Below are 27,728 nucleotides of genomic sequence, written 5' to 3'. Positions count from 1 at the left end.
AGGGGCGTATCTAGTGAGGAGGAGGCCCGTGTGCAGGCTCTGTCTGGGTCCCCTCCTCTCTAGCCGGCAGCGCTGTAGCTCTGGGCACTAGGGTCCCTAGGGGATACTAGCGCTGTTCCAGAGCTTAGAGTGCATATGCAGATCTCCGGCCATTTTCCCAGTGATTTTCCTGTTGCGCATGCATGAAACAACGGGCTAAATGGTGCTGCTTTATTTTCCCAGTGATTTCTGCAGCTTTGCTGTCGCACCACGGGACTCCGGAGGGTAAGTATTCAAAATAATGGGTGTTTGATGATATTGATCTGATTGCTATGACTCCGGACCCTGTATTAATTGTAATTTTCTTTTTTCTTATGTATTCCATACGTAACTCTTATGTAACTCTCTTTTTTTTCCATTGGTAAAATATTGTGATCTTGATGTACTGCACATTGGGGGACATTCCGAGTTGGTCGCACACTGCAACTTTTTGCAGCCCATGCAATCAACTAGACGCTGTCTATGGGGGGAGTGGATTTTTGCATAGCAAGGCTGCGATCGCTTGTGCAGCCATGCTATGCAAAAAAGTTTTGTGCAGGACAGGAGTAGGTCTGGAGTTATTTACCCACTGCGATGTCTTCAGCGTGTCAGGTCCCGGAAATGATGTCAGACATCCGCCCTGCAAACGCCTGGACACGCCTGCGTTGGACTCACCACTCCCTGAAAACGATCAGTTGACGCCCGGATCTGCCTCCTGCCTGTCAATCTTCTTGTGGTCGCTGCTGCGACCACTTTCTTCGTAGAAAGCGTCACTGCCCGGCGACGGCCATCGCTGGGCAACAGCACGCCTGCGCAATGCGGCCGCAGTGCAAGCGCAGTTCAGACCCGATCGCACGGCTGCGAAAAAGTGCAGCGTGCGATCAGGTCAGAATAACTCCCATTGTGCAATGAGTTATATACACACAAATACATTTGTTGCACTACTTATTTCTTGCTTCAATAAAGAAAAGTAAAAAATAAAAAAGAATGGGTGCATGGTTTGCGGTCTGCGGTGTGGGGGCCCTGAACACATTGCACCCATTATAAATATTCCAGTGGCTCTGAGGAATGTATGAGTTCTTTATAAACATAACACTGCTACTACTACTACCAATAATAATAATAACAACAACAACAACAACAACAACGTGTTATCTATTTTATTTAACAGCATGATGATGATGATGATGATGATGATGATGATGATGATAATAATAATAATAATACTATTTACTTAAAAAATTATATAAAAGTGAGACGTAATCTGGACTGGCATATTTTAAACAGCAGATGTACAGTAGTTGGTCGCCAGGGAGCAGGTCTGCAGAACGGCTACAGTAATGTCAAACGTGTACTATTCTATGTTTCAATGTGTTAGTACCACCTTCTGCCAGAAGGGGGCAGCAGAAACCTAGCTATTCCGTGTAATCCTATCCTAATTCAAAAAACAGATCACACCAACGCAGCTTCACATCTCCACGTCTCAGAATGGCAAGGTCAATGTATGATTTATTGCAATGCATGAGATTAGGAATTATTTTTGGATCATACGACGCTGAGGGAGTCAAGGTAAGGTGCATTGGCATAATCTGGGGTCATATCAGGTGCATCCCTGCTGTTTAGGGGACACTGCTGTAATGCATTGCACAGCAAGGCTCTGGGAGACGTAAAGTCCTCAGTGCTTTTGCCGTTCTCCTGCTGTGGGAAGGATGCTGAGAGGAGGGGGCACAGGGTTTTTAAGACAGGGGATGAGGCACATGATCCGTTAGATGCTGTTGCTGTGCTTAGGCTTAATGCCCACATGCTGTATACATGCCATGCTGGGCACAGCATCCAGCTCACATACTCTCTGCAATAGGAAACAATGCTTTCTGGATTCCTACAAGTGCTGCTGCCTGTAACATGGGATTTCTGACCGAGGATCCTCCAGCTACAGTATGGGAATCCCCAAAGGCAGCTCCTGGGGTCTGATTGCTTCTTGTATCTGTGGCTGGGAGCTGTGACAGATTCAGATAAGGGTCATCTGTGTGATACATCTGCAGAGGACAAGTCACTTTATTTTTTGAGAAGGGAAGGACATGACCGACCTTGTGATTTAATAGGAAATCAATATATTGTTGCACATAAATAGGACAATCTCAGGTGGGATCTGGGCAGATGGCAATGTCCTTATGTGACTGCAGGATCTGATAGAAGGACACTGTGCACTAAGGGCTGATCTTCTGCATGTTGGTCTGTGACCTGGACCAGCCTGACCCATCCCTGTGTACCTCACTGTATTCTACAGTATGTGTCTTTGCCATGGCTTTCATGTTATTGCGCCTGTGTTTGTCCCATGCAGTGTTAGTCTACTAATGTCACCCAGCGTATGATGTGACTCCTGTTATCTTGGAGACGGTGTCACCGCAGACCGACTTGTGTGCTGTGAGTTTTGTCCCTCTCCTAGGACAGACCCGAAGCTCACTAGTCTGTTCTGGAGATGGCTGGTCTTGTTGTGGATGCTAAGAGACTGCAGTGTTGTGGGTGTATTTACTGTGTGTATGCTTTGTATACAGAACAAGTTACAGATCTGAATGGGAGGAGTACGGAAGAAGGGACCTGTGGTGGAGCAGAAGTCATCGGCGTGGCACTGTGAAGAAGGGGTTAATTGTACTCTCCGCCCTTAAACAGGCTGAACTCTAAGAGCCAAACCCACCTGTCGTGGTTCTGAGTGAGATGGAGTTGGTGGGACCCTATAAAGTGCCCAAAAAAAAGCCTGGTGGCTGACACTCACTCACCAGAACCCAGGAAAGGGACTTGTCCAGCAGAAGATAATGGCTCATTCATGGGGATATGGTCCTGACAATGGTGAGTGATGGGAACATGTGGCCGTCTTCTTGTGACCTACATTAAAGTTTTACATATAAAGTAATGGATCTTGAGCTGTGGACAGGTGACATGTCCATTTATTTACGGAACCAACAATCAAAGCGTTTCTTGTCTTGAGACAACGTTTTTAAATGTAACACTTGGTACAATTTCTATTTTTGAGTTCTGTAACATCTATATGTAGTCAGGCTAGTATCAGTTTTCAGGATTGCCCTCTCACCATAAAGAGCGTCCTGGTTTATTCATTTCAGTGGATTGCCTTTTCATTAACTTAACTAGAGTTTCCCTCTGGACTGCTGCAGTGGGGATAGAAATGAAACTAATTGCATCTGGAAGTGATTCAATATACAGATCATTTATCTGGTTGTATTTAGCTGCCCAGCAGCGTTCTGTTCCGAATAATGACACGCTGGACACCATAGCTGAGCACTGCTCTAATACACTTCTCTCATTAGACACCAAATTGTTATGTTGCCCCTGGAGAACATTCAGAAGATGCACTGAATGTTTTTTTCCAAAGGTTTAGGAATTTTATATTTTTAACTTGTGAGTCATTTATTTAAAAAAGAAAAAGCATTTGCAAATATTACCCTGTGCATCTTTTATTTTGTATGACCTTGAAATGACAAGATGTATAGATTTCCAAGTTAGCGTGCAATATTTAAAGCATCCCCTTAAATAGGTCTATTTGCAGTTTATTTTGAGATAATAAGTTTTACATTGGCTAAAGACCCCCAATTATAGAGCAGATTTAAAAACAATTTATTTGAGTGTGTGGGTGTTTTCCGAATGAGTTAATATTATGGAAAGGACTGTTCCGCACTGCCCTCCTGCAAATTCAATATTAACTTTTAAAAAGCTACTGATTAAACTTGTACCATCTTGCAACACATGCAAGCACTTTCAGTGAGTATTGACCTTGAAACACCTTGTCAGCTCTTGCAGTAGACGGCTAGCTTGCAATAATGATCACTAAGATGAAAAACAAGAATAATTTCCCAATTTTTAGTGACTAGAATACTGCAGTTTCATTTACAGGTCACATTAGAACTGTACTGTATATACTTTCAACCTGTATCTCTTAAAAACATAATCAAATTGTAAATGTACCCTAAATCCTTCCTCTGTTTCATAGGACCAAGGACCTGGTACCATTCCTTCCCCATAGCTCATCATGATCACCAGTCTCCTATCAATATAGAAACCAGTCAAGCAAAGTACGACCAATCTCTTCAACCATTGAGCGTTAGCTATGAGCCATCAACCTCACAAGTAATCTTAAACAATGGCCATTCCTTCAACGTAGAGTTTGATGACTCTGAAGACAAATCAGGTCAGTTCTTCATAGAATGTAATTAGTCATTTGATGGTCGTCGACCTCTGGGGGGGTTTTAAAAGGTTATAATTGTCATGGGGACTTTGAAATGTTTCCATTAAAGGTCTATAATCTATTTTTCCCTTTTCAGTAAAAGTCCACGTATCATTTACCGGGAAGACAGGACACCGACACTGTGCTCAATGATATTTACCTCGTGTCCTTTGTACTGTATGTACTTGTAGGTTATAACCGAAGCCACGCCAAGCCCCGGCTCGGTGGTTACACGTTTCAAGGTTACTACAGGCTTATCTGCAACAGATATGTTGTAGATAAATATACGCAGGCTGGTACTGTACGTTTACCCTCTATTACCAACACCAGATCCAAAGCCCTAGAAAGAAATGTAATAGGCTACTCTGTTTCACTGCTCATTATAGTGTCCAACAGAAAAGTGTTATTTATGAAAATAGATACATATTGGTTTGGTGGACTAAGGATAGAAATATTTTTCCAGGACAGTTTAGCACATGCCCCCACTCATGGAAGTAGCGTTCTGATTGTGAATCTAGTTCTTCTTACAGCACATTAAAAGTTTTGCTGTTATTGATTGTTATTGAGAGAAACCCAAATGCAGTTATTGATCACACCATTTACTCATTATTAGAATCAAAACATATGTTTTGTTGTGTTTGCTAAAGTATACAGTTTCTATAAGTGTTTGATATAGTTACTGTTAATCCATTGCAGGTTTTGTGGATTTGGAAACAAACCACTGTATGACACACTTGTTATTCCTTTGTAACTGAATAAATAATACCATTGTGTTCTTCGTGGCAGTTCCTTCTCTGGTTACTCTGTCACTGATGAACTTACTGACCCAGGGAGCACCCAGAATTGATGCACAGTGACACTAGTCAAAGGCGATCTATAAGACTTTAAGACATTTTCAAGGTGATAGTTAAAAGCATTGAGGCTCTCCTATAAATAATAGATTTTTACTGTTTATAGTCATTTACAAAACTATCCTGAGATCTTCCTGGAACAAACCAATATTTTGAACCTATGATTTTACTGTTTAAAATATAGTTTTTACAGATGATCATTCTGCATTTATTACTAGACATTCATATAATGTCACTGGCGTAATGGTATCAGGATAATGTGTCCATAGGCAGATATAAAGTTCCAGCTGGTAGCAATAAATTAAGTAGATAGTTGCTTACTTAACATCTCCTGCCAGTGATTATACAACTAGATCAGTTGTTCTCAAACTCGGTCCTCAGGACCCCACACAGTGCATGTTTTGCAGGTAACCCAGCAGGTGCACAGGTGTATTAATTACTCACTGACACATTTTAAAAGGTCCACAGGTGGAGCTAATTATTTCACTTGTGATTCTGTGAGGAAACCTGCAAAACATGCACCGTGTGGGGTCCTGAGGACCGAGTTTGAGAACCTGTGAACTAGATAACTATAAGGACTGTCTAAGTGGTGAATGGACATGTTAGTGGGGGATAAGGGGTGACCGGACTCAGGGTTCTGTAACAGCGGTAGTGTCCAGGGTTCCTCCTTCATCCTGTTACATGTAATTGGGAGATGTTGCAATCCTGCATGCTGTGGACACAGGGGTCTCTGCAGCATGCGCCATTAATAAATCTAAAAAAACAGCACCAACCAGCAGCGTGGCCATGTGCCCATTTCGCTGCTGCCACACCCTGTGTTCCGTTGTTCAGATCTCCCAAGTTAGAAGGTTATTAGTATATATGGCTTCCTCTGCATACCCCAGTGAAAGCTCCAATTTATAGGCACAGGCAGGATTGTGACAGTCTGGCTTCCTCCAGCTCTTTCAGACATGGTTTTATACCATCAGAGCTAGGTGTTTTCCTTCCTCTCAGACTGTGTAATACACAGTATGAACCTTGGAAAGATCAGAGTGCAGTGTGGGCATACAAGTAAGGGGCAAATTGGATTTTAATGTGCATCATCTTAACCCAGCTATACATGAGAATGATTTGTAGTCAGCCGATCTGGCAGACGATGGGACCCTGCATTGGCAAGTACATACACACTTGCCAGCACAGGGGGGCATGTAGTGACGGAGGATGCATTGCTCCTTTCAGCAGCATGGCATCACTAGCGATGTCTTCTGGTTGAACCTGCAGCTGACCAGAGACATCGCTAATGACCGCGGGAGTGCGCAAATCACAGGAACACACTGGGCGATCCAGCCAATATGTCATTTCGATTTGGCCATAAACGACATATTGGTCCGAGATCGCGCTAGTGTGTACCCAGCCTTACTGCATCAGCAAGATCCAATTCAGGGTCACTAGGGACTGATAAGTGAGGCCAAAAGGCGATTGCACATACAGTACAGGCCAACAGCTCATCTACAGACATCTTCTGAATGTATTTATATATATAACAAAATACTTGCCTACCTTTAAAAATGCATTTCAGTGAGATTGTGACAGCAACGCCTAAGTGCGCAGCGCAGACAAGCGTGTGTATACCTCTGCCTAAGAGGCGTGCCATAAAAGTGACCTACTCCCATTGTACCTAGTAATACAGCCCCAGTGTTTCCTCCATGGTGGGCCGGAGAGTGGTTACATCACCAGTGGATTGCACATGCGTAAACACTGCCTCAGGGAGATTGCCAGACTCAGTGAGATCCTCACTATTTTAGGGAGTATTTCTGATATTTAGGGTGAGGCAGCAAGGGTGACCAACTGTATATGTGCGGGAGCAGTCACTAAACATGTCTGTATATGCCGTATTTCACTCATATGCACTCAGAGCTCAGTCATTGGCTCCTACAATATACAGTACTGTACACTCATTGTAGGTATGACAGTACGTGCAGCCAGCATTCACTCTGCTATTCTCCCTGCATTATATACTTTATTATAAAGCATGTCTCTACAGGTTAGCTTTTTGTTACAGTCCCTGGCAGGAACACCGCAGCACCAGGCAACACATTGGCACCAAAGTACTAGCCAACACATGGGCACCTTAGTAGCAACCAACACATGGGCACCACAGTACCATCCAAAACTTGGGCATCACTGTACCAGTCAACACATGGGCACCACAGCACTAGTCAGCAGACGGGCACCACCGTACTGACCAACACATTGGCACCAAAGTAGCAGCCAACACATGGGCACTATCGCACTTGACAGCACATGTGCACCACAGTACCATCCAACACATGGGCACCACAGCACTAGTCAGCACATCGGCACCACAGTACCAGCCAACACATGGGCACCATGGCACTTGTCAGCACATGGGCACCAGAGTACCAGCTAACACACGGGCACCATTGCACTTGTCAGAACATGGGCACCACAGCCCTAGTCAACACATGGGCACCACTGCAACACAAAGATCCCTTACACCTTATATCTGCTGTTATTCTATTTCAGGTCACATGGTACCCGGCAGGCGCCGAGCAATACCAGTCAGTACAAAGTAAATGCCTATAGGTGACTGCTAACACCGCAAATATAAAACATTAAAGCAAAAAGGGGGGAAAGGCAACACTGGTTTACCCAGTGGACAAAGGCTTGTATGAAAAGGGGTTTTGTTGTACTTCAAGTGATTAGTAAAATATATTTTAAAACAAACCTATACCTCCAGCACAAGCTTCTGTACAGCAGGTAAACTAGCGCTGCTTTCCCCTTTTTTTGTTTTGCTGCATTAATAATATAAACACCTCGCTGATTTTACATTTCCAGTGTGATATTTTGTGAGAATGATAACAAGTGCAGGCTTTACCCCTGTCTGTCCTTGTGTATCTCTCCCCCTCCTGCTCCTGTCCTTTTATATTTGGCTATGACTTTGCCTGTCTCTAACAAAGCTTCCCTTGTCTGTTTACTTAACTGTCCATTGTGTTGCTTCACATGCACATCAGTGTCATCCCGATGTTAATACTAGATTAATACTAGATTCACCAAACAACCTAGGATCCAATATTTTATTCACGGTGGTAGGAACAATATCTGTGAAGCATTTAATGTTCCAAGGCTTGCGCCATTTGTCATTCCTTAATTTGTCATAAACTGATACAACATAGGACATTTATCTAATTAATCCCCTTTCGTTTAACTGGTTTTATTGATGTCCAAAGCAAGTGAGAGAGGCATAACATACATCAAACAGGAGATTCAGAGGAGCAGTGTGTGTGATATGGAATCACATCTACCATCCCGTCTCGTATACTTATTAATGTGTAGTATGTATATATATATATATATACATATATATATATATATATATATATATATATATAGGTGTGTGTGTGTGGTCTATCTATCTATCTATCTATCTATCTATCTATCTATCTATCTATCTATCTATCTATGTGTGTATATGTATATATATATATATATATATATATATATATTGTATTTACACATATATCCAGAAGTTGTGTGCTGTCAATGTTCTTCCTAGTTCTATTTGGGGGGAGTGTCTGCCACACTACAGGACTACCGGCATCATTGACATACCTGCTGTAAGAGGATTATTGCTAAAAGTCATTTGGCTATTATTCTATTAAGTGGAGAGATAGTTAAATGTCACTGCATTGTGAAGTTCAGAAGATTGCTTTTTATGGTCAGAAAGTGGCCTTTTATGGTTCCTACATAATAAGTTTTCAATAAAATTTAAATTAAACTACAAAATAATTATATTGTTTTCCTACAATCGAATTATTTCTTCACTACGTAGCATTATTGAACAAGCTAATGGCATATAGACTCAGAGTCAGGTTTCTTGCCGCTTAAAATGGAAAGCAATAGACAAGATGTAGCGTTACATTAATTACCAAATATTTTCCTTCACTTCAGTGTAACTGTGTTCTTGCTGCTCCTGTACTGTGTGTCCTGCAGTTATTATATGTGTTGTATGCTCCTGCAGGGTAATCAGTGTAGTGTGTCAGTCTCCGAGGTTGCTGTATGACTGACATAGGAATCCTGCAGTGACGTAAATGGCTCAGGAGGCACTGGCTAGTACCAGAGCCAGATTTATACACAATATATGAGTGCAAGGGTTCTTGTGGGCATTATACACAGGTGCAGCATTATATACATGTGGGCATTATATACAGGTGCAGCAGTATATACATGTTGGCATTATACACAGGTGCAGCAGTATATACATGTGGGCATTATACACAGGTGCAGCAGTATATATATGTGGTCATTATACACAGATGCAGCAGTATATACATGTTGGTATAATACACAGGTGCAGCAGTTATACATGTGGGCATTATACACAGGTGCAGCAGTATATACATGTGGGCATTATACATAGGTACAGCAGTATATACATGTGGGCAATATACACAGGTGCAGCAGTATATACATGTTGGCATTATACACAGGTACAGCAGTAGATACATTTGGGCATTATACAGGTGGAGCAGTATATACATGTGGGCATTATACACAGGTGCAGCAGTATATACATGTGGGCATTATACACAGGTGAAACAGTATATACATGTGGGCATTATACACAGGTGCCTCTTAATCTATAGTGAGATATGTGCTTGTACTGCCTATTTATCTATAGGGAGATATGTTCTTGTACTGCCTATTTATCTATAGGGAGATATGTGCTTGTTGTACTGCCTATTTATCAATAGGGAGATATGTGCTTGCACTCCCTATTTATCTATAGGGATATATGTGCATGTACTGCCTATTTATCTATAGGGAGATATGTACTTGTAATGCCTATTTAACTATAGGGAGATATGTGCATGTACTGCCTACTTATCTATAGGGAGATATGTGCTTTTACAGCCTATTTATCTATAGGGAGATATGTGCTTGTACTGCTTTTTTATCTATAGGGAGATATATTTTTGTACTGCCTATTTAACGGTGCTTGTACTCCCTATTAATCTGTAGAGAGATATGTGCATGTACTGCCTACTTACTGTATCTATAAGGAGATATGTGCTTGTACTGCCTATTTATCTATGGGGAGATATGTGCTTGTACTGCCTTTTTATCTATAGGGAGATATGTTTATGTACTGTCTATTTATCTGCACTTGTACTCCCTATTAATCTGTCGGGAGATATGTGCTTGTACTGCCTATTTATTTATAGGGAGATATGTGCTTGCACTCCCTATTTATCTATAGGGATATATGTGCATGTACTGCCTATTTATCTATAGGGAGATATGTGCTTGCACTCCCTATTTATCTATAGGGATATATGTGCATGTACTGCCTATTTATCTATAGGGAGATATGTACTTGTAATGCCTATTTAACTATAGGGAGATATGTGCATGTACTGCCTACTTATCTATAGGGCCATATGTGCTTGTACTGCTTTTTTATCTATAGGGAGATATATTTTTGTACTGCCTATTTAACGGTGCTTGTACTCCCTATTTATCTGTAGGGAGATATGTGCATGTACTGCCTACTTACTGTATCTATAGGGAGATATGTGCTTGTACTGCCTATTTATCTATAGGGAGATATGTGCTTGTACTGCCTTTTTATCTATAGGGAGATATGTTCATGTACTGTCTATTTATCTGCACTTGTACTCCCTATTTATCTGTCGGGAGATATGTGCTTGTACTGCCTATTTATCTATAGGGAGATCTGTGCTTGTACTGAGGGAGATATTTGCTTGTACTGCCTATTTATCTATAGTGAGATATGTGCATGTACTGCCTATTTATCTATAGTGAGATATGTGATTGTACTGCCTATTTATCTATAGTGAGATATGTGCTTGTACTGCCTATTTATCTATAGTGAGATATGTGCATGTACTGCCTATTTATCTATAGTGAGATATGTGCTTGTACTGCCTATTTATCTATAGTGAGATATGTGCATGTACTGCCTATTTATCTATAGGGAGATATGTGCTTGTACTGCCTATTTATCTATTGTGAGATATGTGATTGTATTGCCTATTTATCTATAGGGAGATATGTGCTTGTTATGCCAATTTATCTATAGGTAGATATGTGCTTGTACTGCCTATTCATCTATAGTGAGCTATGTGCTTGTACTGCCTATTTGTCTATAGGGAGATATGTGCTAGTACTGCCTATTTATCTATAGTGAGATATGTGCATGTACTGCCTATTTATCTATAGTGAGATATGTGATTGTACTGCCTATTTATCTATAGTGAGATATGTTCTTGTACTGCCTATTTATCTATAGGGAGATATGTGCTTGTACTGCCTATTTATCTATTGTGAGATATGTGATTGTATTGCCTATTTATCTATAGGGAGATATGTGCTTGTACTGCCTATTCATCTATAGTGAGCTATGTGCTTGTACTGCTTGTTTATCTATAGTAAGATATGTGCTTGTACTGCCTATTTGTCTATAGGGAGATATGTGCTTGTACTGCCTATTTATCTACAGGGAGATATGTTCTTGTACTGACTGTTTATCTATAGGGAGATATGTGCATGTACCAGTGGCGTAACTACAGTCCCCGCAGCCACTGCGGAGGCTTGGAGGCGCAGGGCTGCAGGGACGCCGCCACTGATTGCTGCAGAGACTGAGTCCGGGAAGGAGCCGGAGGGCACAGCGCGCGCCTCTCATGTGTCCCTCTTGGCGGCAGGCGGCGGCGTGTCTGTCAAATTAAGTGCTGGTTCATGAGCCAATCAGAGCTCGCGGACCGGTAGCCAATCAGGAGCCGTAGCTACCGGTCCGCGAGCTCTGATTGGCTCACAAACCGGCACTTCATTTGACAGACACGCCGCCGGAGACACAGGAGAGGCGCGCGCTGTGCCGTCCGGCTCCTTCCCAGACTGTACCACTACCCTCCTTCCCTGACAGCACAGCAGCGGGGGAAGGGTATGTAGCTGGCACTGGGGGGGCATATTTGACACTGGGGACATATGTGTATCTGGTACTGTGGGGGCATATGTGGCACTGGGGGCATATGTGTTTCTGGCACTATGGGGGCATATTTTTATCTCGCACTGTGGGGGAATATCTGGCACTGGGGGCATATGTGGCACTGGGGGCACAGCCCTAGCAAGAAGCATTACTCCCTGGTAACAAGTACGACACCCAGCTCATGAAATCCCTGGCAACAAGCATTACCCCGTAGCCACGAGCATGACACCCAGTGCACGAAACCCCTGGCAATGAGCTTGTCACCCAGCACATGATACCCCTGACAACAAGCATAACAACTAGCATATGAAACCCCTGGCAACAAGCATGACACCCTTAGCATGAAAACCCCTGGCACCGTGCATGGAACCAAGAGCATGAAACCCCTGGCAACGAGCAGGTAATTTAAATGTAATTAGAAGCCTTACTGTAGGGCTCAATGTGTAATGGGCATTGCGGTGTGTGGCATAATGTATAACGGACATTGCGGTGTGTGACATAATGTATCACGGACATTGTGGTGTGTGTCATAATGTGTCACGGACATTGCGGTGTGTGTCATAATGTGTCGCAGCATTGCGGTGTGTGGCATAATGTATAACGGGCATTGCGGTGTGTGTCATAATGTGTCACAGGCATGACGGTGTGTGGTGTACTGTATAACAGGCATTGTATGTGGTATAATGCCTCGGGCATTGCAGTGTGAAACATAATGTATAACGGGCATTGTGATGCATGTCAATGTGTCACAGGCATTACAGTGTGTGGCATAATGTGTTGGGGGCATTATGGTGTGTGGCATATTGTGTCATGGGCATTATTGTGTGTGGCATAATGTCTAAGGGCCATTGCAGTATGTGGCGTAATGTATAATAGGCATTACTATAAGGAGGAAAAATGACAAATAATGTAAGGGGCATGAATCAAGATTTTTTTTTTTCCTGTGGTGGCCAATGTCTGGACATGCAGGTTCAAACCTGGGGTATAAGGTAGTCTTTTCCTGCAATGCCACACCACTTTAAGCAAAGCCACGCCCATTTCACCAAGACCACACCCCCTTTTGCGGCACGCGCGCCTATGGCGTGCACAATTTCATCACTTTACTAGTGGCAATTATGGGGGGAGGCGCCAGAGAATATTTTGGCTTGGGGGAGAAAAATTTCTAGTTACGCCCCTGGCATGTACTGCCTATTTATCTATAGTGAGATATGTGCTTGTACTGCCTATTTATCTATAGTGAGATATGTGCTTGTACTGCCTATTTATCTATAGTGAGATATGTGCTTGTACTGCCTATTTATCTATAGTGAAATATGTGCTTGCACTGCCTATTTATCTAAAGGGAGATATGTGCTTGCACTGCCTATTTATCTATAGGGAGATATGTGCTTGTACTGCCTATTTATCTGTAGTGAGATATGTGCTTGTACTGTCTATTTATCTATAGTGAGATATGTGCTTGTACTGCCTATTTATCTATAGTGAGATATGTGCTTTTACTGTCTATGTGTCTATAGTTAGATATGTGCATGTACTGCCTATTTATCTATAGTGAGATATGTGCTTGTACTGCCTATTTATCTATAGTGAGATATGTGCTTGTACTGCCTATTTATCTATAGGGAGATATGTGCTTGTACTGCCTATTTATCTATAGTGAGATATGTGCTTGTACTGTCTATTTATCTATAGTGAGATATGTGCTTGTACTGCCTATTTATCTATATTGAGATATGTGCTTGTACTGTCTATGTGTGTATAGTTAGATATGTGCATGTACTGCCTATTTATCTATAGTGAGATATGTGCTTGTACTGCCTATTTATCTATAGGGAGATATGTGCTTGTACTGCCTATTTATCTATAGTGAGATATGTGCTTGTACTGTCTATGTGTGTATAGTTAGATATGTGCATGCACTGCCTATTTATCTATAGTGAGATATGTGCTTGTACTGCCTATTTATCTATAGTGAGATAAATGCTTGTACTGTCTATGTGTCTATAGTTAGATATGTGCATGTACTGCCTATTTATCTATAGTGAGATATGTGCTATTACTGCCTATTTGTCTATAATGATATATGTGCTTGTACTGCCTCTTTATCTATAGTGAGATATGTGCTTGTACTGCCTATTTATCTATAGTGAGATATGTGCTTGTACTGTCTATGTGTCTATAGTTAGATATGTGCATGCACTGCCTATTTATCTATAGTGAGATATGTGCTTGTACTGCCTATTTAGCTATAGTGAGATATGTGCTTGTACTGCCTATTTAGCTATAGTGAGATATGTGCTTGTACTGTCTGTGTGTCTATAGTTAGATATGTGCTTGTACTGCCTATTTATCCATAGTTAGATATGTGCTTGTACTGCCTATTTATCTATAGTGAGATATGTGCTTGTACTGCCTATTTAGCTATAGTGAGATATGTGCTTGTACTGCCTATTTAGCTATAGTGAGATATGTGCTTGTACTGTCTGTGTGTCTATAGTTAGATATGTGCTTGTACTGCCTATTTATCCATAGTTAGATATGTGCTTGTACTGCCTATTTATCTATAGTGAGATATGTGCTTGTACTGTCTATTTATCTATAGTGAGATATGTGCTATTACTGCCTATTTGTCTATAATGATATATGTGCTTGTACTGCCTATTTATCTATAGTGAGATATGTGCTTGTACTGCCTATTTATCTATAGTGAGATATGTGCTTGTACTGTCTATTTATCTATAGTGAGATATGTGCTATTACTGCCTATTTGTCTATAATGATATATGTGCTTGTACTGCCTATTTATCTATAGTGAGATATGTGCTTGTACTGCCTATTTATCTATAGTGAGATATGTGCTTGTACTGTATATGGCCAGTATTTACTAAAAATCAGAGTTTGGCCAATTTGTGTTTTTTTTACTAAGTCCCAACACGGGAATTCACTAAGCACAAATCTCGGCAGTGTTTGGGACATTCGTAATGGTTTGAACGGCAAAATACACAAATACGAATGAATAGACCATCGGTCAAACGCGCCTGTTATTTCATACAATACGGGAGTTCACTATTCATTCGTATTTGGGTGTTAGTCTCTGAGTGCTCAATTGCGGTCGGATTTGTTTGCGATTCGTTAAAAAACGCAGCAAAAAAATAGACCTGCTTTTTTCAGCCGTGTTTACATGTGTTAACACTTACAAATCATTCTAACCTGAATTAGGATGCCTATAAAAGGGACACAAACTTCTCTCATGCAAAATAATTGATTTCCTTATGTTTGCTGGCCAAAACTTGTAGATTTGTAAGGCAATACACATTTAACAACATATATCCATTATTACACACATTTGAGTTCAACTTTCAAATATTTCAAATGTTGTTGTTTATGCATCATGTTTTGAAATCTGATTTTGATGGGTATTGACTTAATGAGTTTAAGTAAATGGTTTTTTAAAGATCTGACATTTTTAATTGTTATCACAGTTTGTTACTCACAATCAAGATGAGGGGAGTGTGGTTGTCGTCTTGGAGGTGTGTCCAAAATTTGGAGTGGGGGCACCGAACAAACAGTAGATAATCTTCGTGGCGGGGTAGCCTGCTGTGGTTGGCCCTGGACATCAGACCTTGCTTTCTTTGCTGGCAGATATTTTTTGTGGTGTGTTCCAGAAGTGCGCCTTCTGCTGCTTAAGACTTCTTTGGATGGACCTAGTATTGAAAGTGACATTTTGTTATGGCCATTCATTTACAAACCTAACCTATACTACAATGGACACTTTACCTGCTTCCGCAGCGTCATCATCATCAGATGTGATGGGAGTGACTGTAGGATGACCAGTACTGCTTTTTTTCAACACTGTAAATCCAAAAAAACAAAAACAAAAAAATCATGCTATTGTTAATACATCCACCCATTATGCTTATAAACAGTACATCTTTAAAAAATTGATGTTTTATTATGAATCTAAAAATAAGGACATTAAACACAAAAAGCACAACAACAAACCCAAAACATTGTCCAATAGCCATATGCACTATGGAAAGTGCAACACAGGGAATCATATACAGGACACAGACATAGGACACAATTCCAAAAACATACACTAACAAGCCAAAACACACACAGCTTCATTTTCAAATAAAAGGAAAAAAAATACAGATGCGATATAGAAATAGGTCTGTGATGTGGCACTCCAAACACACATTACCACAATATGAGGCCAACAAAAATTAAAAAAAAATTAAATAAATAAAAAAACCAGTAAGGTAACTAAGTCTGCAGTTGTTGTGTCAGTGTACAAATACAGACTCAAAATTAACCAGCAAATAGTGGCCTTGACTTAAACAATATTACATTGAGTACTAATGAAATTATACATGTAACTGCTTTCAAAGACACTTTGCACTACTCCAGCCTCTAACATATCAACCACTGATTTGGAAACATTGCACATGGATAACTGAATTAAAAAACATAGTCCAACTTTCAAAATGTACAATGTGCAAAAGTAAAACATTATTGCTGGACAATTCAATGACACACCAAGTCCAAACTACACATGGAAAATGTACTGTCCAAAAACCACATGACATACAAGCAAGTAAGACGTTACATTGACTTTTGTATGAAACATGACCCAAAACAATGTATTTGATGACGCACACTTGAAGATGGGAGTAATATGCAACGTCACATGACACACATTTAAAACATACAGTAAGCCAGAAGTAATGTCATAGAATGTTAAGGCAAATACACATGCTCACCATCCTTCCTGGGGCGATCGGAATCCCGGACATGGGTTGCAGACACTACTTCTGGAGGGATTATAGTCCGCATGGGCTCCTCATAGTCCAGATATGTGGCAATAAAGGGCGGACCACCACCGGTTTTGCGAGCCGACTTCGCCTCCTTGGCCATTTTGGACTTGACACGTCGCTTTATGTCATAGTACCGTTTGCGGCACGTGTCCTCCGTCCGCTTCACCACCCCCTCACTATTTACAGCAGCAACTACTTTTGCCCACAACACCGTCTTCTTCCGTGTTGGCACCTTGGCGGACTCAGGCCCAAATAGCTGCCGCTGATACTTCATCAGCTCCCGCACCAATGCCACATTTTCTGCATAACTAAACTTGACATTCCGCCCAGTCTTAGTAGTGGTGCGTGGCTGCGGAGCTGTCTGACTGTCACTATCACTGTCACTTGAGGCTGCTGCAGCAACCTCACCAACCTCCTCCACCTCACTAACCTCACTAACACTCACCTCCTCCACCTGACCGACCTCCTCCCCCTCACTAACACCCTCCACCTCACTCACCTCAGCCACCTCTGAGTCACACATAATTGTGTGACTGAACAATTAACACAGAAAAAAAAAGACAAAACAAAACACTCCTCCGCTACCACTACACTAATCACACACACACACACACACACACACACACACACACACACACACACACACACACACACACACAAACACTGACAAGGAACTATAAATAAAAAAAACTTGGACAAAAATTGGGACAAAACTAAAAAATACAAGAAAACAAGAATGACAAAACTACTTTCAAACACAATACAACACTCAGAACTCGCAAAAAATACTCCTCCAAACAAACACTACTCTCCAAACTCCACTGCACAACCTCTCTCCTCACCACTAACTAAACCCACGAGGTGCGGACGGTTTGGGGCGTATTTATATGGTTGCGCACAGACACTCCTACCATCTGAAACACAACCAATCACGAACGGGGATGAAAACCGAAACTAAAAGTGAAAATGCGGCCGCGGGAAGAAAAAAAACCTGCCGCGTTTAACTTAGAAAAAACCCCAGCAAAAACAACACAAACACGTACGCAAACGACAATGACGGCCGTAAATGTGCCAAAAAAAACCGACTGGCATCGACATCGGAAAACACGAAAACAATAAACTCGAATGCTTAGTAACTTGGCGTATATAGTTTCAAAAAGTTGCATGAAATGCACCCGATACAAGACGAGTTTAAACACTACACAAACCGACAGAAACACGAATATTAGTAAATTTTGGCCCATGTGTCTATAGTTAGATATGTGCATGCACTGCCTATTTGTCTATAATGATATATGTGCTATTACTGTCTATGGGGTATATTTACTAACATTCGTAATTTCCGAAAATAGGTCAAAGTTCAATCACGAATGACATCGAGAGTGTAAAACTGCAACTTTTTGAATTTATTACGATGGATTTACTAAGCTGTCGTATTCGTGTTTTTCTTTTCTTCCGATGTCGATGTCATTCGTTTTTTTTTTCCTAATTTTACGGCAGTGATTAGCAAAACACTGCCGTTTTTTTTTACAATCAATCTCGGCCGGATCTGTGTGATCCGTGCTGGGGTTCTTTTTATTTTTTATTTTTAATTAAACAATGTAAAATCCCCCCAAAAAATGCGTGGGGTCCCCCCTCCTAAGCATAACCAGCCTCGGGCTCTTTGAGCCGATCCTGGTTGCAGAAATATGGGAAAAAAATGACAGGGGTTCCCCCATATTTAAGCAACCAGCATCGGGCTCTGCGCCTGGTCCTGGTCCCAAAAATACGGGGGGAAAAAAGAGTAGGGGTCCCCCGTATTTTTAAAACCAGCACCGGGCTCCACTAGCTGGACAGATAATGCCACAGCCGGGGGTCACTTTTATACAGCGCCCTGCGGCCGTGGCATCAAAAATCCAACTAGTCACCCCTGGCCGGGGTACCATGGGGGAGTGGGGACCCCTTCAATCAAGGGGTCCCCCCCCCCCCAGCCACCCAAGGGCCAGGGGTGAAGCCCGAGGCTGTCCCCCCCCATCCAATGGGCTGCGGATGGGGGGGCTGATAGCCTTTGTTGTAAAATAAAAGATATTGTTTTTAGTAGCAGTACTACAAGTCCCAGCAAGCCTCCCCCGCATGCTGGTACTTGGAGAACCACAAGTACCAGCATGCGGCGGAAAAACGGGCCCGCTGGTACCTGTAGTACTACCACTAAAAAAATACCCAAAAAAACACAAGACACACACACCGTGAAAGTATAATTTTATTACATACATACACACATACATACATACTTACCTTATGTTCCCACGCAGGGCGGTCCTCTTCTCCAGTAGAATCCAAGGGGTACCTGTTGAATAAATTCTACTCACGAGATCCAGGGGTCCAGGCTCCTCGGCAAATCCAGGGATAATCCACGTACTTGAATAAAACAAAAAAACGGTTGCCCGACCACGAACTGAAAGGTGACCCATGTTTGCACATGGGTCACCTTCCCACGAATGCCAGAAACCCACTTTGCCTTCTGGCTAAGTGGGTTTCTTCAGCCAATCAGGGAGTGCCACGTTGTAGCACTCTCCTGATCAGCTGTGTGGTCCTGTCTTCACTGACAGGCAGCACACGGCAGTGTTACAATGTAGCGCCTATGCGCTACATTGTAACCAATGGTGGGAACTTTCTGCTCAGCGGTGACGTCACTTTAGGTCAACCGCAGGGCAGAAAGTTCCCACCATTGGTTACAATGTAGCGCATAGGCGCTACATTGTAACACTGCCGTGTGCTGCCTGTCAGTGAGGACAAGAGCACACAGCCGATCAGGAGGGTGCTACAACGTGGCACTCCCTGATTGGCTGAAGAAACCCACTTAGCCAGAAGGCAAAGTGGGTTTCTGGCATTCGTGGGAAGGTGACCCATGTGCAAACATGGGTCACCTTTCAGTTCGTGGTCGGGCAACCGTTTTTTTGTTTTATTCAAGTACGTGGATTATCCCTGGATTTGCCGAGGAGCCTGGACCCCTGGATCTCGTGAGTAGAATTTATTCAACAGGTACCCCTTGGATTCTACTGGAGAAGAGGACCGACCTGCGTGGGAACATAAGGTAAGTATGTATGTATGTGTGTATGTATGTAATAAAATTATACTTTCACGGTGTGTGTGTCTTGTGTTTTTTTGGGTATTTTTTTAGTGGTAGTACTACAGGTACCAGCGGGCCCGTTTTTCCGCCGCATGCTGGTACTTGTGGTTCTCCAAGTACCAGCATGCGGGGGAGGCTTGCTGGGACTTGTAGTACTGCTACTAAAAACAATATCTTTTATTTTACAACAAAGGCTATCAGCCCTCCCATCCGCAGCCCATTGGATGGGGGGGGACAGCCTCGGGCTTCACCCCTGGCCCTTGGGTGGCTGGGGGGGGGGGACCCCTTGATTGAAGGGGTTCCCACTCCCCCAGGGTACCCCGGCCAGGGGTGACTAGTTGGATTTTTGATGCCACGGCCGCAGGGCGCTGTATAAAAGTGACCCCCGGCTGTGGCATTATCTGTCCAGCTAGTGGAGCCCGGTGCTGGTTTTAAAAATACGGGGGACCCCTACTCTTTTTTCCCCCCGTATTTTTGGGACCAGGACCAGGCGCAGAGCCCGATGCTGGTTGCTTAAATATGGGGGAACCCCTGTCATTTTTTTCACCATATTTCTGCAACCAGGATCGGCTCAAAGAGCCCGAGGCTGGTTATGCTTAGGAGGGGGGACCCCACGCAATTTTTTTTGAAAAAATAAGCACTTTCCCACCCCTTCCCACTGATATACATGCACGGATCTCATGGATCCGTGCATGCCTATCCAATCACGAATAAAAAAAAAAGGTCTGTTTTTTTTTAGCACTTTTTTACGAGTTGTAATTTTTCACGGCAGTGTTTGTTCTTTTTTGGCTTTGCACTTCTTAGTAAATGACCGAGATTCATACTTAAACAGCCGCGTTTTGACCGATGGTGTATTCATTCGTAATTTTTTACCTGAACTTGCAAAAAATTACGAATGCCCTCATCACTGCCGTGATTAGTGTTTAGTAAATTACCGAGATTAACCGAGATGACACTTTGAAGAAAAAACGGCATCTCGGTCAAAATCGGGAGCTTAGTAAATATACCCCTATGTGTCTATAGTTAGATATGTGCTTGTACTGTCTATGTGTCTATAGTGAGATATGTGCTTGTACTGCCTGTTTATCTATAGTGAGATATGTGCTTGTACTGTCTATGTGTCTATAGTGAGATATGTGCTTGTACTGCCTGTTTATCTATAGTTAGATATGTGCTTGTACTGTCTGTGTCTATAGTGAGATATGTGCTTGTACTGCCTGTTTATCTATAGTGAGATATGTGCTTGTACTGTCTGTGTCTATAATGAGATATGTGCTTGTACTGCCTGTTTATCTATAGTGAGATATGTGCTTGCACTGCCTATTTATCTATATGGAGATTTACAGGTGTATTAATAAATATGTGTGTCCTGCTGTAGATAAGTGGATACCTTCAATTAATAGTGCCAAGATATATAATTATGGTATCTGGAATATTACACTAGATCAAAGAGCAACAATTTAATTATTAGTATTATTATATATTTATTATTTATTATGAGAACCCTGACGTTGGCTGATCAAATTATCTTTCTCTACATTGTGGTAATAAATCAACAGTTAAAGTTAATCAAAATAATGGCTAACAGGTACATTGTTATCCACATACAGTATCAGCCTCTGTCCTTATTACGATTTTGGACACCAATATTCCAGTGATTGACTGCAGAATCACTGAGCTAGATAGTCACTGCTTGTGACCTAAAGTCGAAATGCTACAGTACCTGTGATTTCACAGCCCCATTTATAGTCAAAAGGAGAATATTCAACTTTCGTCAACCATCAAGGGTCATAACATGCATAGAAGGTATTAGCAGTAGCACTTGGGATCCGGTCTCTAGGTCGACAGTAACTAGGTCGACCACTGTTGGTCGACAGTAACTAGGTCAACAGGTTTTCTAGGTCGACAGGGTCTCTAGGTCGACATGTTCTAGGTCGACAAGTCAAAAGGTCAACATGAGTTTTTCACAATTTTTTTTCTTTTTTTTAACCTTTTCATACTTAACGATCCACATGGACTACGATTGGAACGGTAATCTGTGCCGAGCAAAGCGGTAGCGGAGTAAGGCATCCTTGCCCGAATGCGAGGGGACACGGTGCACTAATTGGGGTTCCCGGTCACTCTATGAAGAAAACGACACATACAAAAATAAAACACTCGTATTGACCTTTTGACCTGTCGACCTAGACCATGTCGACCTAAAGACCCTGTCGACCTAGAGACCCTGTCGACCTAGTTACTGTTGACCAATAGTGATCGACCTAGACACTATCGACCTAGTTACTATCTACCTTCCATACCACACCCGTAGCACATGACCTAATATTTCATGAAACAGTGTGCACACTGTAATTCTAGTTCCTTTGCAAGATTACTTTACACAGCAGCACCTATAATTAGACCTGAGTATTAGAGAGGTACAGTATGTAATGTAAGCTCCAAGTTTTGCAGGTGCAGGTGCAGGTGCAGGTGGTGTCCAGCAATTAGAATTAGTGAGACAAGGAAACACTATTAAGTAGATATCTTTTAACTACATGTTAGGGATTGTTGTTCTAAGAATTGTCAGTTATACTAATAGTTATCACAGTAGGGCAGATGTACTAAGCCTTGAAAAGTGTTAAAGTAGTGGAGAGTGATAAAGTACCAACCAACCAGCTTCTAACTGTCATCTTTCAAACCCAGCCTGTACCATGGCAGTTAGGAACTTATTGGCTGCTCCTTTATCACTCTCCGCTTTATCACTTTTCAAGGCTTAGTACATCTGGCCCAATCGGGGTAATTCTGAGTTGATCGCAGCAGCAAGTTTGTTAGCAATTGGGCAAAACCATGGGCACTACAGGGGGGGGCGGATGCAGAGCCGGCCCTAATCAATATGATGCCCTAGGCAAGATTTTGGCTGGTGCCCCCTAGCACCACCGCTGGTTCTGCCTCTGACCTTGCACCTCTTTCCCAGCACCATCACCCCTCACCCATAGCAGTCCTTGTACCCCCTATATTTTAAATAGGAACAGTTCGCACATTTGACGCACAGCCCAAAAAGGGGCATCTTCTTGCTGGGAAGGGGCATGGCCACACAATAGTAACCCCAATTCCAATTACGCCACACAGTACTGCAACTTTATTCACATTTTATCTTGCGATAGTGTCCATAATTCATATTACATCCCACAGTAGTATCACTTTACCTTATAAATGTTACTCCTCACAGTAGAGCCCCTTATTCACATTACATCACACTGAATTGCTCCTTATTCACATTACACCACACCTTATTGCTCTTTATTCACATTAGACGACACAGTAGTGCCCTTTCTATATGCAACGCCACATAGTAGAGCACCTTATACACATAATGCCACACATTAGTAATGCATTTATACACAATTCCACACAGTAATGCCCCTTAAACATATGAGACACATTAATGTCCTTATAAACATAATTCACCTTACACATTGACAACCTTTATTAATGCCCTTTTACACATAATGTCCCTTACACATATGCCACACATTATTAATGCCCTTATACACATAATGACACACATAGTGCCCCCTACACATTTGCTGCACATTATTAGTGCCCCTATACACATAATGACACACATACAGTAGTACCCTGATACACATATGCCGCACATTATTAATGCCCTTATACACATAAGGACACACATAGTGCCCCTTACACATATGCTGCACATTATTAATGCATTTTTACATGACACACATAGTGCCCCCTACACATTTGCTGCACATTATTAGTGCCCCTATACACATAATGACACACATACAGTAGTACCCTGTTACACATATGCTGCACATTATTATTGCCCTTATACACATAATGACACACATAGTGCCCCTTACACATATGTTGCACATTATTAATGCATTTTTACATGACACACATAATGCTCCTTACACATATTCTGAACACTACTGCACAACCAACCCACTCACATGCACACAGCACTCACACTTCCACTAGCACTGTGACCTCTGCCTCTGCTTTGATACAGATGTGTCCTCACAAATCTTGCATCAATGCTAACGTCAGGCACCTTTTTTTTAATGAAAATACATCTTATTTGCATTGCTATGTGGATAGGATGCACAAGCAGCTTCTGCTGATTAAACTGATATGCAGCATGCCTATATACTGTGTGAGACTGTGGCTGTATCTGCATATGAAATGCTACATAGAGAATATAGGCATGCCGCATATCATTTTAATCAGCAGAAGCTGATGATGCCCCTAGGCATATCAAATGCCCTAGGCAACTGCCTAGTTTGCCTATGCCTTTGGTGGGCTCTGGGCGGATGTAACATTTGCATAGAGAGTTAGATTTGGGTGGGTTATATTGTTTCTGTGCAGGGTATATACTGGCTGCTTTATTTTTAAACTGCAATTTAGATTTCAGTTTGAATACATCCCACCCAAATCTAACTTTCTCTGCACATGTTATATCTGCCCCTCCTGCAGTGCACATGGGGGGTCATTCCGAGTTGATCGCTAGCTGATTTCGGTCGCAGTGCAGCGATTAGGTGAAAAAGCGGCACTTCTGCGCATGCGTATAATGCGCAGTGCGCACGCGCGACGTACTTTCACACAAAACTATGCAGTTTCACACAAGGTCTAGCGACGCTTTTCAGTCGCACTGCTGATCGGTGAGTGATTGACAGGAAGTGGGTGTTTCTGGGCGGAAACTGACCGTTTTCGGGGAGTGTGTGTAAAAACGCAGGCATGCCCGATAAAAATGTAGGAGTGGCTAAGGAAACGAGGGAGTGGCTGGCCGAACGCAGGGCGTGTTTAAGACGTCAAAACAGGAACTAAACAGTCTGAAGTGATCGCAAGCTAGGAGTAAGTTTCGAGCTGCTCAGAAACTGTACAATATTTTTTTGTAGCAGCGCTGCGATCCTTTCGTTAGCACTTCTGCTAAGCTAAGATACACTCCCAGAGGGAGGCGGCTTAGCGTTTGCACTGCTGCTAAAAACAGCTAACGAGTGATCAACTCGGAATGACGGCCATGGTTTTGCCCAACTGCTAACAAATTTGCTGCTGCGATCAACTCAGAATTAGGCCCTTTGTCTCTATAGTTTGTTCTCTCTGTCACTTGCAACATAAAATGTAAAAACAAATCTGAATGTTTCTTTTCTTGTAATATAATACAACGTAGCTACAGGAGCACTCAGTAGTGATCTCATTGTAAGGATCCGGGAATTACTGATAATGTGTCTGTGGCGTTGGTTTTCCACAGGCGCTTGGTATGCAAAATAGCATATAGCAGATCCTCAGAGTATTGGATACCTAGTGATACATTGTACCAAAAATGCATTCATCTAACATTCTAAGCCCACCTTCCAACGGTCTAATCTACAGTAAGAGATCTCACATACAGCATTCAAGTAAATAACAGAAGACACTAATGCCCGTTTCACTGGTTGTGCTTTTTCAAGGACGGGTATTTTGAAAACTCAATCAATCTCCTATATAATAGCTCAGATCTGTGACTCTGTGACTGTGTGTATTACGCTGGGAGTGGCTAGGAGCTCTCATTGGGTTAGCAGCAGGTCAATCACACCCAGCCCACAGCTGATTGGGCGAGAAACGCCCTCCCACACAGGTTACATCCAATGGGAGGCTCTGCCCTTTGGCTGCTGTGTGTTCCCAGAGCAGGACTAACAATGGGACTGATGGAGCTGCAGTTCCAGGCCCAAACCCCAAAAAAGGCCCACTGCATCTGCAGCAACATACCCTCCAACAATTTACACATAAAAACCGGTACAAATGTGAAAAGGGGGCGTGGTCATGGGTAAAGTGACATGGCCACACCCCTTATCCTATACTTTCAATGGAAGTTTGGAGAGCCAAAAATCGGTACAGACCATAAAAAAAAGTACTGTACCTGACAAAAAGGTACAGTTGGAGGGTATGCCACTGCATCTGCAGCAAGTCTCTGCAGATAGGGGGAAAAAAAATCCTTTTACTGAAGCGTCCTATGTCCTGCAGTTAGTGCGCCTGCCCCCTCCAGCATCAACAATCCCCTAGCCGCAGCGCAGGTGGAACAAAGCTGCTGCGGACACCGGCATAGATGTGTATGAAAGCGGCGCAGCGGAAGGCTTTCATAGCCCTCCCTGCGCCGCATGCTCTCTGAGCCCCGGAGCCTCCTCTGCACGTGATGTCACAAAAGTGTCTCCCCGCCACAGCAGTGCCCAGATACCCAGAGGCTCAGACTTCGCAACACAGCACCTGGCCTGCCGGCCTGGAAGCCCCGAGATGGCTAATGTAATGGATAGAGTGGGTGATATCGCGGAGGGTAATGTCTGTTCGCTGAATCAATGTAAAAGGTGACAGTGCTGTGCAGTGCAGTGGGTGTGCAATGTCACTGACACTGCACAGCACTAACCTTTTACAATGATTCAGCCAGTCAGTCAGTTCTGCCACCCAGTCACTATTGTTAGCGCCGGTGTCCCAACACGCCGCATTACAGGTAAGTAGATGCACTAAATAAACTACAACTCCCAGCAGCCCTTAGCACCGAAGCATTCCGGCACTAAGGGCTGCTGGGAGCTGTAGTTTATTGAGTGCATCTTCTTCCCAGTAATGCGGCGCATTGGGACACCAGCGCTAAAAATAGTGACTGGCTGCTTGGCTGTTCTGCGAGTCTCCGGGAGAGCCACTGCCAAAGGGAGGACAGCAGCTTAGCTGCTTCCAGGAGGAGAAGCTGCCCATCCCCCACTCGCAGTACCTCCGGGCCCCATCCGCGGCACCCCCACATCCCCCCTCCACCACCCACGGTGGTTCCAAACCCACTCCTCCACCCGCAGCACCACTGTCCCTGCCCCTCCCCCACCTGCGGCACCCCTGCAACCGCTCCTCCCCCACCCACAGTGGCTCCGGACCCCCTCAACCACCTGCGGCACCACCGCATCAACCCTTCCCCCACCCGCGGCACCCCCGAAAACCATCCCTACCCCACCCGTGTCTCCCCTCGACTCCCTTCATCATCCGCGTCTCCCCCGCACCCACCACTCCCCCAACCACAGCACCTACTAGGTGACTCATCAGGCGCTGTGTGCTGTTCACGCCATTGCAAGGGGCTACGACCCCTTAACCATCGCACGCCCTTTGTCCGTGGAATATTTAACCACTCACACAATTATGGTTGGAGGTAATACTCCATATAATAAAAATATTGAACACCACAAGGGCGTGCAAGGGTTAAGTGGGCGTAGCCCCTTATGACGGTGTGAAGAGTGCCCATAGGGCGTGATGAATCACCTAGTATACTGTATATACAGTAAGTGCAGAGGCCAACTATACCTAATGTATTACTGAAGCACAATGCTAAGAGCATTTTAATAGACAATGGTGGTCATTCCGAGTTGTTCACTCGCTAGCTGTTTTTAGCAGCCGTGCAAACGCTATGCCGCCTCCCACTGGGAGTGTATCTTAGCTTAGCAGAAGTGCAAACGAAAGGATCGCAGAGCGGCGGCAAAGTTTTTTTGTGCAGTTTCAGAGTAGCTCAATACCTACTAAGCGCTTGCGATGACTTCAGACTGTTCAATTCATGTTTTGATGTCACAAACACGCCCTGCATTCGCCCAGCCACGCCTGCGTTTTTCCTGGCACGCCTGCGTTTTTTCAAACACTCCCTGAAAGCGGTCAGTTGACACCCAGAAACGCCCAC

The 27,728-nt window shown here is 43.1% G+C and overlaps 1 protein-coding gene across 2 annotated transcripts in view; it reads left to right on the top strand.

Moving 5' to 3' along the window:
- Positions 1-1,482: 1,482 nt before the first annotated feature.
- LOC134928373 (carbonic anhydrase 2-like) overlaps positions 1,483-27,728 on the top strand; it is a 56,728-nt gene continuing 30,482 nt past the window's right edge. The window contains exons 1-3 of one of the 2 annotated variants that reach the window (XM_063924046.1): positions 1,483-1,587; positions 2,574-2,865; positions 4,022-4,219. In XM_063924046.1, coding sequence (XP_063780116.1) covers positions 2,832-2,865; positions 4,022-4,219 — 232 coding nt within the window. In that variant the 5' untranslated portion in view covers positions 1,483-1,587; positions 2,574-2,831. Of the gene's footprint in view, positions 1,588-1,864; positions 2,305-2,573; positions 2,866-4,021; positions 4,220-27,728 lie in introns of those variants that run through there. The other variant, XM_063924047.1, reaches the window with a different exon arrangement.

The sequence above is a fragment of the Pseudophryne corroboree genome, chromosome 5 (genome assembly GCF_028390025.1).
Source record: "Pseudophryne corroboree isolate aPseCor3 chromosome 5, aPseCor3.hap2, whole genome shotgun sequence".
NCBI lineage: Eukaryota > Metazoa > Chordata > Amphibia > Anura > Myobatrachidae > Pseudophryne > Pseudophryne corroboree.
Note: the sequence above shows the minus strand (reverse complement) of the source record. Positions and strands in the feature narration are given on the sequence as shown.